The following is an 18,052-nucleotide window of genomic DNA, read 5'->3' on the forward strand; positions in this document are numbered from 1 at the left end:
CCTTTGAATCACTCCATCACAGCTGTTTCTTCACTCACCTCATTCCACTCCTCTCCACCTCCTTTTTCCTGTGAAATCCATATTGATTGACCTCATCCCGTCTCTTTCCCCTTCTCTCTCAGTGTTGTTACTAAGTGATTGCTGCATTGATCAAATCTCCTCTCAGGCTATAGAGAGCTCTCAGGCTACGTAATGTGCCTATTAGTGGCCGTATTGAGATCTTCTTCTCCTGGAAACTCAGCTTGAGTTTGCAGCATTTCTAAAGTCACATGTCAGTTATGCAATATGTTGCCAAACATTGTGGTTTGGGATTGAATATTTCACTCAATGTCAGTTTAATGTGGTTTCTAGGAAGTGTTGCAACAAGCAGACTCACGACTGTCTCACATACAGTATATTTATATGAGAAAAGAGTCATGTTAAATCATTAAGGTTTAGAGGTTAGGTGAGGTTTGACCAACAAGGAGCAGGAAGATCAGGCTCTTCTTCCTTTAACAGAAATGGTGCATCGCTTTGGCATCTTCTCACCACCAGTCAGACGTCAGCCAAGAACTCAGAAAACCTTTTATCTTTGGTTTGAGTGAAAAAAAAATGGTTGATTACTTTGGCTCGTCCCAGTTTTCGTGCTGTGCAGGTAGCGTAAAATCAACATGATGGAGCTCACAAGCTGAGTGGCTGCCCACAGTTTCAGATGTGGGTGTTTGGGCGGTGTTCAGACTCAGAAATATGGAACAGCCAGTTCACAATCAGCAGTACAATCAAACCTTTCATTTCTGTTGATTCAAGCTTTAATTTACTGCAGGATTGATTGACAGCTGTTGTCTTTTTTCTGCTTTCATCACTTGACTCCTTCAGTTACGTCATTACTAAACTCTCCTCTCCCCCACTGTCACTTTCTCTTAGGTTTGCCGTCATCGCCTCGGGCTGTGCCAGCTGTCCCAGGTTGCTCTGTCGCAGAGAAGGCTGCGGCGCTGAGTTCTGCTACCACTGCAAACAGGCCTGGCACCCCAACCAGACCTGCGACTCCGCCCGCCAACAGAGGGCGCAATCCCTGCACACCCACAGCAACCACTCACCCAGCTATACGCAGGAGCAGGGGCCCGGTGAGTACCTGGAATAAACAACAGTAAACGACTGGATCAAAAGTCAGACAGAGGTGCCACAGTTTCACACAAACATAAAGATGTATGTGTGCTCAGTGCAGACGTAATACACAGATAAAATCTCCCCAAGCATTTCCGGCCCGAAAATGAATTTCACACCCTGAGAACTCTGTGCCCCGGCGTCTCTGTCAGTCAGCCTTTATCTCATGTCTGTCAGAGGGCTGAGTCAAACTCGTCTCGCGTCTGTTCTACCAGCTCCCCAGAGTTCCCACCGCTGGAGGAAGCGTACCGTGTTCAATCAAGTGCAAGACACTATTTATATCACAGCTTCTCCACTTGATAGTTTCAGGACTGCAGCACTGTTCATCCTGTTGTGCAGCGTTTTAAAATGTCACCATAACGTGGCTCAGTCTAAACTGAGGGAGGGAGATTTACAAAGAGACACGGTGGAATATCAGTCGTCTACCTCAGCACTTCACCCATAGAAAATGATATGAATAGCTCAGCTCTGTTGGTGCACATCACATTTATGACATGCAAAAACTGTATTGAACTGTATTTCAGCTATGTTTCCATTAATCAGTTAAAGATTTGACTTTTTTTGATGTGTTAAAACATTGAAAACTTTTAAAAACAGTTTAGAAAAAATCAGTTGTGTTCTAGGAGACATTTTTCAGATCTGGTGGGGCTACTTCAAAATAAAGGAGTGTATTATTACATAAAGGTAATAAAAAAACATCTTGTGACTCTTGTGGTGCGTATTTTAGATACTTGTAAACTTGGCTCTTCTTCTAGAGCAGAAAATATTTTTAAAATGCAGAAGAAGAGAAAAATACACCCAGCTCAGGGCGGAAAGATTTCATACAAGGTCACTGCTTTGACTTAAAATAGTAAAAATGGTTTATAAAATATTTTTAAAACGTAAGGAAATTATTCTTTAAGAAATGTCATGTGAACAAGTTATTGATCATAGAATTTTTTTGCATCATTGGGTTTATGAATTGATGAAATCTATCACTGTTCACTCACAAGACATGTAGTCTATGTTTTGAAATGCAGTTTTGTCTTAAAAGGGGTCACTACAATTGTTTACAGCTTCCTTGAATGAATAGTTGACATTTGGTTTTGTTTGATTGTTATCACCCTCATGAGTTAAATATGAAGCTACAGCCAGGAGATGCTTCACTTAGCTTAGCACAAAGACTGGAAACAGGGGGAAACAGATATCAGCCTTTGTGTAGTGATGGGAGATACAAACACAACACACTACAGATATGCGTGCTTGTGCGTGCTAACATTCTTAAATGTGTGTTTGTCTTTAATCGCATTTTGATTAAAGATCTATGAAGTAAATCCCTGCAGCTGTCCTCAGTCGGTCTTCTCTCTCTGCATCTTCTTAATTCACCACTTCCAGTCTTCCTCTCTCTGCCAAGTATTCAGAAGAACTGACAATGATCCAGACGGCCGAAACTGACTCATAAAACAATCCAGGCCGCTCCCTCTCTGCCTGCCTGTCTGTCTGTGCCTAACCTGCTGCTTAGTCAACTGGATACAGATCTACAGAGACAGAGAGGAGACGACACAGCAGGCAGAGATGGAGAGGGCAGGAAAGAAAGAGAAGAGAAGAAGAAAGAGAGGAAGAAAGAGAGACAAGATGGAGTGTGTTGAGTTGTGTCAGCAGAATACAGAGTACACAAACAAAAACAACTACTCCTACACACACACACACACACACACACACAGACAGGACCCACTTCAAGAGTCTCTTCACGTTAAAATGCCAAACTGCCCTTTAAAGAGCAGAGAGCGTTCCCAGCATTCACCATTCAAACACACAGACTTTTTTGGCTTCTTGGCTTTCTTTCCTTGCATTAGAGGACAAAGTGCTGCGATTGTTCAATTCATTACTCTAATGAGGTTTGATTTTGTTGCCAACAGGGAAAAGACAACAAAAGGGAACAACTGTAGCAGAGTTTAGTTTTTCTTCTATTTAAACAATTCTAACATATTTTACTTAATTTCATGAATTTAAGGATGTTTTAATTTATTTTATTTACTTTGAAAACTGAACCCATTAACTATATTTTGCACAGTGCACAAACACACAGATTAAGTGGTGTAATAATTTTAACCAGATACAAAAAGGGACAAAGTGTTTAATATTATCTGAGAAACACCTCCCTGACTTTGTTGTTGTGCCAAAAAATCAAATTTCTTGCTGAGTCAGGAGCTAAACTCGTCCTCTCTTTGTCTCCAGCTGATGACATCAAGCCCTGTCCTCGCTGTGGCGCCTACATCATCAAGATGAATGATGGGAGCTGCAATCACATGACCTGCGCCGTCTGCGGCTGTGAGTTCTGCTGGCTCTGCATGAAGGAGATCTCCGACCTGCACTACCTCAGGTAGTAAAATATCTCTTCTCACTGTTTATGTCAACTCTACAGGAGATTGAGGAAAGATTTCAGCTCTAGTCTTTCTAGATCTAAGTGCTGCCTGTCACACAGTTGACCATACAGCACCACTAGACAGACTGGAGTTATATATTATTATGAAGTTATGTCTTCGAGACAGAAACAATTTTGTCTCAATTGCTAATTATGCAACATTATATTTGGGGTTCCCCAGGGCACGACCCATGGACCTCTTCTATTTAACATTTACTTTCTCCCATTGGGCCACATTATAAAAACAATATCATCAACTATTGTGATTATGCAGATGACACCTAAATTTACCTTGTTCTGTGAGCAAGTGACTACAGGCCCATAGATTCTCTCTGCAAGGCAGCTGATCATAAATGATTGGATGTGGCTGAATTTTCTTCACCCACTGTAAATTCAGACAAAACTAAAACGTACAGAGTCTATATTGTACCATCTTAACAACATGTAGGTGCTGTACAAATAAACTTGTCTTTCAAAAGTGTGAATTTAAACCTTAAATCTCACCATTTCACCTTTCACCCTCCACTTCCCCCCTCTCTTCTTCCCTCCCTCTGTTTCCCTCCATCAGTCCGTCCGGCTGCACCTTCTGGGGGAAGAAGCCTTGGAGCAGGAAGAAGAAGATTTTGTGGCAGCTGGGAACTCTGATCGGAGCTCCAGTCGGCATCACCCTCATCGCGGGCATCGCCGTCCCCGCCATGGTCATCGGAATTCCCGTTTACGTTGGCCGCAAGGTAAGAAACAGCAGAAGAAGGAACTTCAGCTGCTGCAGCAGCACCGGAACAAAAAACTACAAACCTCTAGTGAAGAGTAATTTGAATGATCATGTCAAGGGTTCAAGTTATAGCAACAGGGCAAAAACAGAACTTAAATGTGTGCATGTTTCAGGCATGTTTCAAGATCAGCTACAGTTTTGTTGCTTACACTTTTTTTCTTTCCATTTTCAGTTTGATTTTTTTCCTTTTATTCTCAGGTTTATTTGGATTAGTCGATTGACAGAAAAGTCATAAGATCAATTTTAATTTTTTCATGATCTACTTTCAAATTAAATAGAAGTTTAACAAGTGGAGAAAATGGATGGTAATTAAAATCTACATGAAGTGACAACAGAGACAGATAAGGTTCCTTATAAAACATTATCCTAGTTCATAATCTCAATGTGGAGCTTTGTCTTTGTACCTTTTTATAGAAGTGCACACTGATAGTATCAAACGTCTGCTTTTATTTATTTCCTTCCTCATAGTTTCATTGCTTTTCACACTCAGCAACACTTTTTTAATCTTTATGGTCAGTTCACTTTATCTTTGTCCACATTGCTTCAGAAACCAGAAGTGGAAAACCACAAGTTGTGGCAACTCACACATATAGTTTACTGTGCTGCCACAGTCATTCTTTTACACTGCTCCTGGGGTAGTTAACTGGAATTCACCACATTGCAGAACAAAAACCTTTTTCGGTCTGAGTTTCATTATACTGTCCTCATTTCAGCACAGTGTTAAAAGTTTTCACTAAATGAGAAAATGTTTTCAGTTCCTTTGAGGACCAAAGAGCAGTTTCCATTCACACTGATAGTCACACGGATCTAAAGACAGACTTCAGCACTTCAAAAGTAGAACACGACCCAAAGTTAGGATCCTAGAAACATCGACAACTTCTCAGATTATCTACATTTAATCCCTTGAAGTCATTAAATCATCTTAAAAGTGTCAGTTAATACATTTAAAACATTTTTACAGTAAGTAAGACAGAGATGCTGGAAAATGTTTTAGATTCACTGATGAGTTGAGTTGATGTAGAGCTGGAATATAAAGCAATCAAAGCAAAGTAAGTGACATTAAAAGGTTCACAAGAAAAGCAAATGGGACCACAAACAGTTACTTCATGACTTTACATCTCTTATTGGAAGAAGCCTGGGTGTGTGTGCTTTTTGTTTGGTTGTTAAATTAGACTTTTCTCAATGAGGATATTCGCACATCCAGGGGACATGAGGGGTAGAACATCATCTATTTAAGATCATGGTTGTGAGAACAGTTTAAAATACTCCTGACAAAGACTGAAATGTTAGGTTGATTAATACATTTTGATGCTGGAAGACAACTGTCATTCAAGTAGCAGAGAGAGGAAGAGAAAGGATGAGAAGCTGTTGCTGCATATTCAGATACTGTGGCGCTCTCTTGTGGAGGATTATAAAACTGCAGCTCTCAGTCTGAGCCGACTGAAGCTCTGGCACAGTGTGAAGTCTTGGAAGAGGTTAACTAGTCAGATTAACTAGAAACAGCAGCTCACCCACACACAGCTTGTTTACTACATGTTCCAGTCTCTCTGACAGCGTGGAGTTAGTGTCTGTAATGTTTCAGTGCTGGAGGGAATTTCACTCAAATTCAACTCCTTTTTTTTTTTTTAGTTGTTCCCCTCTCACTTTTTTAATCTTCTGAAATGGTGGTGGTGGGGGGCGGGGGGGGGTGGGACGACACATTTTTTGTTCTTTAAAAAGAAGCTTTAAGAGCTGTCTGGAAGAAATGGGTCTGTGTGTGAAATGTAGATCAATGATGATTCATAGTGGCTCCCCACAGGAAAAGCTTTCTGCACCACACTGGCACACACCACCACACTGTCTCTGTGTATTCTTTATTTGTCACGTACAAGTTACACAAGTACAACATGTAGTGAAATGTGCCCTGAATCAGCCATGAGTCTGTGCAATAAAGTTTACAAATAAATTCAATTAAATTAAAAGGAAATTTTACAATTATAAGCAAAATTTGAACAGTGTGCAAATGTAATAGAATAGAATATCTATGTACTATGTACTGTAAAGTGCAGTGTGCCAGTTTTAAATTTAGTTTAGTCTTTATTCAACAAGTACACAGAAATTACATGTGGAGTTTTTTATTTATTTTATTTTATTTTTAATTTTTTGTTTAAAGATGTTTCTGATCATTTGTGTTCTTGAAATCTGCCTAATTAATACAGAAAATGTGAAAAAAAAATTAATCAGAAGATTTTTCAAAGTTTTTGGACTCTGCAGCTTTTCTAAAATCCCGACTAAAGTGCTGAATGATCCTGAGGAAATAAAAATGGTGGGTGCAGGGTACAGGAGTAAAACATATATTTCTGTTGCCTGCTCATTTAAAAATATTTTTTGAAAAGAAGACTTGTTTCTGTTTGCTGTTGATGAGAACATTGACGTCCTGATAGTTAATTCTCCAAACTAAATAAAGTAATCAGAAGCTTTACTGTGTGGGTGAGTCTGACAGTATTTTATGAAGGTAAAATTCAGTAAAAATGTCATGACAAAAAAATATTAAGCTGCTTGAATCACCTCTACATTAGATAAATACAAGGTTGATAAAAGAAAAATGGTAATAAAATAGTATTAATTATGATTTATACTGTAATTAATAGGTCGGTTTTTATTGGATAACAACCTACAGTGTGACTACAGTACCACTGTGTTTATTTGTCAGTTTCTGGTGAAATGAAGTGAATCATCTGCCGATGACACATGGATGATTTCTGTGTTTTTGTTCTTGTCATTTTGAATTGGCCAAAAGTCTGACGTCACCAAAACAGCGCTGACCTTTACCCCTCACCTCCGCCTGTGTTCGTCTGCAGCTCGGCCGTGTTGTGTTAGTGAAGTGTTTGTGTTTGTGACGCACGTTAAAGCATCTCTCTGCCTCTCCTCTGCTGCAGATCCACGCCCACTACGAGCTGAAGAAGACGTCACGTCACAGAAGGAACCTGGCTATCACAGGAGGCGTGGCCCTGTCAATCATCACCGCCCCTGTCATCGCAGCTGTCAGCGTGGGTAAGAACCTCGACAACACCACCATCACTCAGTATTCGCCGTGAATCTCTGAGGCTGAAGAAACCAAGGACAGCGTCTAGACACGCTGCTGCTTGCCACGAGAGAAATACACTGCTGCTTGTGATTTATGACTTAATCCAATGAGTAACACTGAAAACCAAATAAAATATGAAACATTTTAGTGATGCTGACTTAGATTTAATCAAAATATATCTCTTTAAAATGGAAATACACAAATGTATAGCATCAGAATTAAATCTCCAAGTAATTTTCTTTATTTTCTCTTTGTTTTTTTAATACTTATTGGGATCATACAGTTTATTGTTCATGTTAGGTCACTTATAGCTAAAGCAGAAATTCAAACATAAAGTAAAGTTAGGACACAATAATCTGCATCTTCTCTTCACCGATTTATCCACCAATTTTCCTTCTTTAGCACAAAAATATAAATCACAGTTAAACGTTCACACTCAAATTGACTGTGAAGGGGGTGAAACGTGTGTCATGAACTGTTTTTGTGTCTGTCCCTCTTCAGGCATCGGCGTTCCCATCATGTTGGCCTATGTGTACGGTGTGGTGCCTATTTCTCTGTGTCGGGGAGGGGGCTGTGGCGTGAGCAGAGGGAAGGGCCGAGGAGTAAGAATTGACTTTGATGAGGACGACGGACCAATCACAGGTGAGGACACTGAACTGATAATAGTGTTTCTCGTTAATTCAGTCCTACACGTTGTAGCTCGGCTTTAATGTACGCTGCGGCTCTTTCGTTTTGTAGTGGCGGATGCGTGGCGAGCGCTCAAGTCTCCGAGCCTCGGTGAGAGCAGTCTGGACGGGGCAGTCAGCGGTCTGAGCACCACCTCCCCCAGTGAGGGGCTCTCTGTGGCCCCTGGGACTCTGGGTGACACTCCACACTTCAACACCTTGGCAGGAGGGGCCCTGGGATCCCGCACCAGCAAATACAGCAGGTGAGGATTAGAGATGAAGTCGAGGAGAAGCTGCTTTTATCTGCTCATTCATGCTAAGTGTTGATAGAAGAGTCTCACCGACCACTGCGGACGTTTGTTTCGCTCCAGGCTGGAGGTTCAAGCAGGGGAGCTGGCTAAAGAGTCGGCCCAGAGGGAGACGGGCAGCCTGGGAGCAGGGAGCGACTGTGCCAGCACCCGAGGAATGGCCGGATCCATCATCTCCTCCTACACACTACCTGACAGGTGAGGCAGGAGGCTTCTGTCTTCTTCTGTGGTGTCCTCGAACGCTCTCCACTTTTTCTTCTTCGTCTCTCTCCTTCCTCGTCATGTTATTCTCTCCTCTCTTCTTTTGAAAGACTTTATGGGAGTTTTTTATGGTTGTCATGCTGCACACTGTGATGTGACTGAGATGACAGGATTAAAACTCATCTGAGGACTTGGCAGGTTGACACCATGATCTCATGTTGTTGTCTTCTCTGCAGCCTTGAGGCCTAAAGCTGCACAGATCTCTGTGATAGAGGCAGCTTCACATAACAGTGAATAAACCATATCACAGTCTCCCATCAGAGCTATAGTGACACTTTTCTTTGTTCTTCCTCTTCTTTACCTGTTTTTCTAAATTATAATTGCATGTAATTAATTTTCAAATGAATGTTAGGCTGAAAATAAAGTTGCTTTTCTGAATTTATTTGTAACCGATTATTTGATGGTAGCAAATTGTGATGGATCCACTTTATTTAGAACAAACATCTTAGAGAGGACCTGACAAAAGTGGCATCAAGTCCAGTTCCTCCTCAGATGTTTTACCTCATGTTGTAAATCACGTGTTCCTGCAGGGAGTGCACCAACCTGGAGATCCAGGTGGACATCGAGACCAAACCCAGCCATCTCTGCCTGACCAGCGAGGAGGACCTAACCCCACCCCAGGGCTCTGCCGCCATGGCAACCGCCTCAGGAGGGGAGGAGCCTCAGGACTGCAGCTCCAGAAGGGGCGGGGCTTTGTCCGGCTCGGCGTTGGGACTGTCACCGGGGGTGTCGATCAGGGAGGGGCTCAGAGACGTCACCCTGGCTCAGCCGGAGAGCATCCGCAGTGACCTGGAGATGTCGGACACACAATCAGACGACATCGCAGAGCTGACGTCGGACGACTGTGACTCGCCTCACCCAAAAAGCTGTCACCTGGCGGCCGGCCAGCAGCCCCAGCCCCCCTCCTGCCGAGCCCTGAACCCCTCCACCGAAGGCCTTCACTGTCCCGCAGACAGCAACGTCATCCTCTACGTCTGAGAGAACAGCAGCTCTCAGGATTGCACAAAAAACGAACCTTTCCCCCAACATTTACATTTCAACTCGCCCTGACTTCATAGCTTTTTTCTTCTGTTGTCATTTCTCATTTGCTGCTTTTGCGACTCACAGACACCGTCTTAAACACAGACAGTGCTTGTTTACTTTTGTCTGTCTGTCTTATCTATCTACCTGTCAATCTCCTCACTGAGTAAATTGTCAGGGTTCTACCTCTGAGATTTATAAGATGATGATTTATGTTTACTCCTTGGTGCAAAATGCCTTGGCTACTTAAGCAAAAAAAAAAGAAAAGAAAAAAAACAAGAGGTACAAATTTTCCACAAGAAATATTGCAAAACTGAAATTATGAAACAAGGTGAAACGTCACCAAGCACAGCAGAGGGAGAAGGATTGTTGGGATGATAGCTGAAGACGAAGGGGATGTTTATAACAATGTGTGAATGAATGTGGACTTTGTACTCAACTATTGTGGCTTTATTTTCCTCTTTTCCTCTATTTATATTCAGATGACCTTGAAATTGTATTATTTGCTGTGTGCATGAGTCTGCATGAGCCATGCCTTGTGTGAAAGATTTAAAAGGGCAGCGATTTTCTGTTGCACTGGTGAAAGTTAAAGTTTACTTAAAGAGAGAAGCTGCACTTGAATCTCACTTTCTCTGCAGGAGGAGGAAGAGGAGGAGGAGGAGGAGGAGGTTGAAAATGGGGAGAAAAAACAAGTCTCCAGGCTTACTGAATCACGGAAATAAATGAGTGAGTTCTGACAATGACGTGGGCCAGAAGACACTGCAGTGAAATGCACTAAGAGAAGCAACTTGATTCTTGTTCTGTTCCCTTGTAGTGTGTGACAGTGTTGGACCTTTCTCACACTCAGGACAGTTTAGGACAGACCAGTGCTGAGAACAGCTTTGTCCTGTGATCTACATCTAACAGACATTTATCATCTAGTATAAACTTATATAAATATAATGTTAATCTGAAAAGACTGTAATTTATTTTAGCTAAATAGGAAGCTGCTCTAGACTTTCTGTAATCTTCAATTATTTGAAGTAACGCACTTAAACACACACTCATGTAGGAGCCACACGAGTGTCACACTGTTGGCTTGATCTGCCTTCATACTAACATTTATAAAAACTTATATCAAAGTTACACATATGAAAACAGCAATGCAACTCCAGATTTAGATGTAGAGTCACATGTATTAACGTGTTGTAGAAAACAAACAACACGCGCATCAGTTTTGCAGGGCTGAAAAAAAAAAGCAACATCAGTAATTTTAACAGAAGTAAAATATTATCTGAAAAGACGCCTCATTTGCGTATAAATTGGTTTGTGCAAATACAAAAATAAGCTTAGACATGTATGGACAGTTTTCTATATTCTACTATGTTTGCCTTTTTATATTCAAATACAATGTGGTGGTCACCTCCCAGCATTGTATTTATTTATTTGAGTCAACACTGAACATATTTTTGAAACATTAGGTTGAAAACAGGATTTTAACAAAAAAAAAAAAAAAAAAATTATGACTCAAGATCCACTTACTGGCTTTTTCCTGGAGTTTTGATCCACTTCTACTGTCTTCCTCAGCAGATGAGGGTTGTCATGGAAACAACAACTCTTAACATGACAATTAGGCATTAAGTTGTGGTTGAAAGCTGTTTGAAAAGCTAGTGAGTGAACTTTGAGTTACGATTAATTTTTTGTCAAATCTATATAATGATTTTTGTAACAGAAGGGTTTATAAGCTGTAATTCACATCATATATATATATATATATATATATATATACATATATAAACAAAAAAACATTGTAACTAATGATTGTTTTCATTATTGATTAATTTGTCAGTATTTTTTCTATCAACCAATAATAGTTTTTTCTATAAAATGTCAGAAAACTGTGAAAAATACTCACTATAATTTTCCAGAGCCAAGTTTAACTTATTCAGATTTCTCAACAACAGTCAGAAATCCAAAGATGATGAGTTTACTGTCATATATGACAAAGAAAAACAGTGAATCCTCACATTGGAGAAGCTGGAATCACAGAGTGTACGTAATGTAATGAAATGATTAATCAATTATCAAAATAGTTGCTGATTACTTTTTTCTCAGACGACTATCTCATAAATTGACTGGTAGTTTCAGCTGTGTGTCATTTTTGAAAGGTGTTCCTCTGGTGGGAAATTATCCATCAGACAGTGAACGCATCGCCTCCACCTCAAACTGGCTGCCTAACACAACGCTGCTCACGCAGACCGACATGGCGGCCCGTCATTGTCAGACCTCTCTCCCTGTGTCGTTCAGGTGTGTGTCATGTGACTGGACCTGTGTTTGACAGTTGGCTGCCTGCCTGCCTTATAGACACTCACTGACCAACAACACAACACACATTGACTGGTTTTGGTTTCCGACGTGTTAACTGGTTGTCTGACCCACTTGAATGGTGTGTGTGTGTGTGTGTGTGTGAGTGTGTGTGTGTGTGTGTGAGTGTGTGTGAGTGAATGAATGGACTCCTGATGAATGTATTTGTTTGTTCCACTGTGTTTTTTGAATGAGCACTTGTGCACTTTATCTGAATTTATCCTATTTATCTTTGTTTTTGCTGTTCATCATCTGTTGCTATATGTCAGTTTACTTCTGTTGCATACAAATACAAAAGTCTGTGGTACAACCAAAACAAATCACCTACCAGAAGGCCTTTTATGTTGGATGTAAGACTTTGGCTCAAAAAAACAAAAAAAAAGAAAAAAACATTTTTCAAAATAAATGCTTTGTCAAATTTATCAGTATTTTTAATTTAAGGGGCATCCAAGGTTTTTATCAATTTTATGATGCAAGGACTATAATGATCTTATTTTTTTATATTTTCTTCCATTAATTTATGTCACTGTCATTTTTGGACATCTCATTTTGGAGCCAAACACTTCAATTGTTAATGCCAATAAGCTCTTCTTAATCATACTCACTAGCCTGACTTGTTTCTTAGCTTTGGATCACCTCTGTGCTTCTGTTTCAAAAGGTTTTCTACCGGGTTTTCCTTCAGTCCACAAGGAATCAACTTGGGAGCCTTTTTTCATCTCAGAGTAGCTTTATGGATTTAGCTGCTTATGTAACTTGACAGTGCTTCGTTTAGTCTGCACTTACCACTTGTTTCTGCCTGCCTGCCTGTGAGAAAACACACGAATGTACCACGGATGGAAACCCAAACTTCCCGAAAGAGTCTGACTGAGTGTTAATGGAAATTTCCTATTAAGAACACAGGTGTTCCTTTCTTTATTTGAAAAGGTTTTAGAGTATATAGATAGCAATATTTAAGTGTTATTATTCTGTTTGTGTATTTCCTGTCACTGTTAAAGCTCTGCCTCATGTGGGGTTGTACATGCAGGACTGTGAAAGACAACTTGTGGACCTTTGAGGGGAAAAAAATTAATAAACACAATCTGATGTTGCACCAAAGCAGTGACTTGTTGTCATTTATACTGTGAGAGACAAACTAATGAAAGATGCTGGGTTGATTTTTAGAAACACAATTTTCACATGTGCTTTTTAATTGACATTATCGATAAAATGTTGTAGTTTTTCCTGAGAGATTTGACTTGACTCAGACTTCAGAGTCATAACGATTTAGAAACAAAATAATGTACAAAATGTACAAAATATTCCAGAGGAGAAAAAAGAGAGAAACTAAATTTGCATAGACCTTTTTCACAGAACACATCTAAACCTGTCAAGTAGGTGAAACTAATAACATTGTTATTGCGATGCAATATTGCTGGAAGGGAACTCCACCTGTGGTTTTTCTGCTGATAGAAAAATCATGGGAACCACTGTTATAGAGAAACTTTTGATGTGTCATTGTTGGCTGTTTCAACACCAAATTAAAAACCTCTGGTTAGAACGAGTTTTTTGTTTAAAAGTTTTAAAAGTTTCCCAAGTCACAGATATTTCAATTCAACAGAATTGGACAGACAGATGAGATTACATGAGGGCCCATCGGGATTTCAAACAAAATTATGGTAAAATTATAATCAACAACCAGTAATGACTGAAAGCACTGACCTTGAAGAAATTAAACCTGGCTGCACTGACAGTCTCAAACTGGTTGTGTCCATTAGTATTCAATGACTATTGAAAATTCAAAGTAAATGAAATTATTCTAATGAACAACTGACCCAAGATTGGTTGTTTGTGGTGAACTCTGGGTCTGTTGTGCCCCACCCAAAAAAAATTACTGCTGAAAATTAACATTAAAAAAAATATATTTTTTATTTTATTTTATTTTATTTTATTTTATTTTATTTTATTTTATTTTATTTTATTTTATTTTGTTCAGCTCTTTCACATATTATACTTCATAATGAATATTTAAATCCAGTACAGATGTGGATAAACCTTCTCCAGTCCAGTTGGCGGCGGTAATGCGCCGCGACTGTTTTTCTAACACATGAAGAAGAAGAAGTCGTGTTTCGCTCTGCCGTAAAGTAAAACGTGTGGAGTCGGAGGAAGGTTAAAGTGAATCCCGCAAAACACGGTAATTACAGCGATTTATCGGCATTTTACCAGCACGTCAAGTACTTTTATACATCGTAGGATTGTGTGTTGCTGGACAGTAGTAATGTGTGCAGTGTAAATAGTGTAAATAGTGTAGAATGAGCGCGGCCTGTCGTTAGCATGAGCAGACTGTCATTGAAGGAGAATCAAGATCGTGAAATAGTCTTATCGATAAAAATCTAATCTAATCACACATTCATCCAACAGGTGTAGTAAATGATATATTATAGACAAGTATTGTTGTCTGGATGACTGCACAGTAAAGCAGTTATTCGATAGCTATGTAGTTAGCTAGCTACGTGCAGCTAGCTGGCTAATAATAACAGAGGAACCACAGACAGGAGTTTGTTTTTTTTACTAAACTAAAATATGGTTCTTAAGCTCATTGGTTGTGTTTCTGGGCGAGTAAGGTTTTCTTCACCTTTTGAGGTCAGAGATTTATTGTTTTTAGTTTCAAAAACAGCTGTCAACACTTGAATTTAGAGCGAAGATGTTTAAATGTAATTTATATTTAATGCATTTATATGTACTAACTGTGTAATGGTCATTAATTAAATTATCATTGATACTGCAGTTTTTGTTTTTGTTGTTATCTTGATTCTAGGGTGATCAGGATCACTGTAGAAATAATAATAAACTTGTGTCGTGCTTTAGGTTTAAGTTTAAAACGTGATGTTGAAGCACTTTTATTGATTTTGTAAAATGATTGATTTGTCAGTGCTTGTTGAAGGATTCAGCATCCTGGGGAAAATTAAGCCAGGATTTAAGAGACATCAGAGAATCAGTTTTTTTTCTCCTGTTGCTGACAAATGATTTGTTCTTGTTTTTAAACTCCACAAAACACACTATGATGATTGTAGATCTCTGTGCTGTCTTTGACACAGGCAGCGGAGTCGATCGCTCCATCTTCCTGAACCGTGTTAAACACGTTGTCAGCACTCAGGGATGGGCTCATGAGTTGTTTGCCTCCTACCTCCTCTCAGCCATAGTTAGAACTGATAGGGTGTCTATCTCCTGTGGAGTATCACAAGGCTCTGCTTTATTTTCCCTGTATGTTTCCTCTGGGGGCTGTTTTCAGAAAATATGATCTCTCCTGCAGTTATTATGCAGACAACACCCAGCTGTATCTCCCATTGAAAGCTTGTGATCCAGGCATTGTTAATTCCCTTCTGAATTCTGTTAAGAGTGTAAAATCCTGGAGTAACAGAAAACAGAATAAACCAGAATAATCTAGTGCTAATCCAGTCTTAAATTTCAAAGTCACTGCTCTCTATTCCATACACCCAGTCAAACTCAAAAGATGATCTAGTATTTTAGCTCTAGATTGTAGAATAGTTTGCAACTGTCTGTGTTTGTATTTCATTGTATTCACAAGTCAAATAATCCTAGACTTAATTTCTCTGTAAAACAGAGTAGAAGTGTTAAGTACTCTAGCCAGGTGTCAAATGGCCTTTACTTTGTTGTACTGTGGCTGTACAGGCTGTGAAGATACAGTTTCTGAAACAAAACAAGTCTAAATGCTGAAAGACAAAACATCCTTGAGTTGCTCAGGCCAGAGGCTCCGTGAGGTTTTTACTAACCTGCACCAGCACCTTGCTCTACTGACTGGTGATTGTATCCACATAATGTGCTGACTCTAAGTATAGTGATGGGTCTGTAACCTGCATGATTGACCACTGTCTTGTCTGAGGTGCAAACTGATTTATCCAGTGAAGTGTTTGTGAACAAAAGAGAATAATCCGTCTCCCGCTGTCTCTCTTCCCTCAATCTGTCCCATCCACAACATCCTGTCTTGGTGACCTTCATTTCCTCTCCGTCCCTCCTCCTCCATCAGCATCATGCCATTTGTGGACTTGCAGTCGCGGCTTGGCATCAATGTGGACCGCTGGCTGCTAGTGCAGAGCGGATCGCAGCCTAACAAACGTGCGGCACGCTGCCACGCCTTTGAGAAGGAGTGGATCGAATGCGCCCACGGCATCGGGCAGACCCGCGCCAAGAAGGAGTGCCAGCTGGAGTTTGAGGACTTCTATGAGTGCATGCACAGGCAGAAAATGGTGAGTGCTTTGGTGTGAGGAGGGGATCTGTTCATTTAAAGTGTTGACTTAATCCTCCTTTAAACTGCCGTTGAATCTCGCAGAATACCCATCTTCAAAGGAAGGAAAGTACATACTTTTGAGTGACTGCTTGTGACTTGCAAGATCTCCGTCCCCAGCAGAACCTGCGTCTTTAATGATTTGGTCTCTTGTTAAATAAATCCACCCGTCTCTCACTGGCCAACTAGGATGAAGCCATTAAACAAACAGCATGACTGTTATTAACCCCTATGCACTGTATGTGTCTATGGAAGGGTCTTATTGATCCTCACAGTCAGATCTGGTGTTGCAGTATTACCCTGTTTAATGGGAAACCTGCAGTGGTTTACAAAAATGAAATGTGCTTGTAAGTTGTGTGTAAAATAAAAGAAGCTGTTTCATGTATCTCACAAAGCTTTAAAGTGCTTATTTAGTCATAATACTGCTTCTCCCAAATTAGCATTTCAGATAATCTACGCAATGTTAAACTGCCTGTTTTTTCGATAGAGTTTGGTGTGATTGATAGGGAGGGAGTATCTGGCAGGCAGGGATGTTGCAACTAAATGAATAACAGACATCTTATCTGAAAGAAAAATGGTATCCAAGTCTATGTCTCTTAATGATGTCAGAGTTAAACTGAGGTCAGCCTTGATAGCAGAATGTGTGTCAGCAGAGCAGAGACCGACAGATGCTCTCAGTGAATGTGCTGCAGCAGCAGGAACCTCCTCGCCTCGCTTCGCCTGTTAGCAGTTGTATTGCTGTTTTTGGGATATTAGAATAATTAGAAACAGAGAAACAGAAAGGTGGAGATGTAGAATATACTCTTTAATTACTTTATGCTCTAGGTCTCTCTCCATTTCAACGCTGACCTCTTCTTCCCTTTCTCCTCTTCCTCCTCTTCCTCCCTTCAGCATGAGAGGCTGTACGCGATCCGTAAGCAGCGCGACAAGATGGTGAAGGAGGGGACCTACACGCCGCCGCCCTGCCACACAGGCAAGGCCGAGCAGACGCCATGAGGGAACACACAACTGTCCGCAGTTCTGTTCTTGTGTATAGTAAATCAGATATCACTATTTCCTGTTCGCCTGTACAAGTTTGCAAATAAATGTTCTCATCCACTGTCGTCTTCTTCTTGTCTTTTCCTTCTCTGTCATCGTCTGTCTCTTTTTTTACTGTGCTGAGAGATGTGCAGAAAGAACAGACACAATAAGGCTGCAGTTCATGGGAGTGTGAACTTGTTCAAGGGGTTGCTGATGGAAGAATGATTCCTGGAGCAGTTTGGCAAATGAAACTATCTTAAAAATATTGTTTGATTTGACCAGTTTTTAATGCGTGAGCTGTATTTATAGGCTCTTAAACAACTGTACACGTCTCAGTTCTTCCCAATACCCTTATTAAGACGTATGAAAATCATCAAGTCATTTTAGGTGAAGTGATGCTGTTGGTCTTAAATCAGATGATAAGATGTTAATTAGAAAAAAGTTGAGGCAGAGCTGAAAAAAAAATGGTAGAAAGTAACTAATTACAATCACTCGAGGACTTTATTTTACTTCACTACTTCACTACATTTATTTGATGCTCATGCTAACGCTGGCTATGTAGCAATAGCTAAACTTACAAATAGCTCCTTTAATGCATCAATAATTATAATCCAATAATGAAAAATGTACTGGTACGGTCACTCTTGATACATATGATGCTTTAACTACAGTTTGCTAGTAACACTTTCATTATACTGTAGTACATCTACTACTCTGAGTACTTTTACAGTGCTGCGTTGCTACTTACTGCTTCCTCCACCAGTACA

At 40.1% G+C, this 18,052-nt stretch overlaps 2 protein-coding genes across 2 annotated transcripts in view; both read left to right on the plus strand.

The window, feature by feature from the left end:
* Positions 1-9,916, plus strand: part of rnf19b (ring finger protein 19B) — a 33,092-nt gene extending 23,176 nt beyond the window's left edge. Inside the window, exons 3-10 of the mRNA XM_071501319.1 lie at positions 904-1,103; positions 3,361-3,505; positions 4,116-4,278; positions 7,238-7,352; positions 7,888-8,028; positions 8,125-8,314; positions 8,423-8,557; positions 9,151-9,916. Of these exons, the coding sequence (XP_071357420.1) occupies positions 904-1,103; positions 3,361-3,505; positions 4,116-4,278; positions 7,238-7,352; positions 7,888-8,028; positions 8,125-8,314; positions 8,423-8,557; positions 9,151-9,598 (1,537 nt within the window). The 3' untranslated portion in view covers positions 9,599-9,916. The remainder of the gene's footprint in view (positions 1-903; positions 1,104-3,360; positions 3,506-4,115; positions 4,279-7,237; positions 7,353-7,887; positions 8,029-8,124; positions 8,315-8,422; positions 8,558-9,150) is intronic.
* A 4,098-nt stretch (positions 9,917-14,014) lies between these two features.
* Positions 14,015-17,364, plus strand: ndufs5 (NADH:ubiquinone oxidoreductase subunit S5). The gene is made up of 3 exons (XM_071500886.1): positions 14,015-14,153; positions 16,008-16,227; positions 17,157-17,364. Exons 2-3 carry the CDS (start codon positions 16,012-16,014, stop codon positions 17,259-17,261), a joined length of 321 nt encoding a protein of 106 aa, XP_071356987.1. The 5' UTR covers positions 14,015-14,153; positions 16,008-16,011; the 3' UTR covers positions 17,262-17,364.
* Positions 17,365-18,052: the final 688 nt, after the last annotated feature.

This window comes from Trachinotus anak, unplaced genomic scaffold, assembly GCF_046630095.1.
Source record: "Trachinotus anak isolate AG129_WGS33_773 ecotype Australia unplaced genomic scaffold, CSIRO_AGI_Tana_v1 ptg000016l, whole genome shotgun sequence".
NCBI lineage: Eukaryota > Metazoa > Chordata > Actinopteri > Carangiformes > Carangidae > Trachinotus > Trachinotus anak.

Excerpts from the sequence above, each read along its gene's own strand:
- ndufs5 (XM_071500886.1), top strand. The coding sequence starts at position 16,012 with ATGCCATTTGTGGACTTGCAGTCGCGGCTTGGCATCAATGTGGACCGC. Across the intron at positions 16,228-17,156 it reads GCATGCACAGGCAGAAAATG|CATGAGAGGCTGTACGCGAT; the intron begins GTGAGTGCTTTG and ends TCCTCCCTTCAG.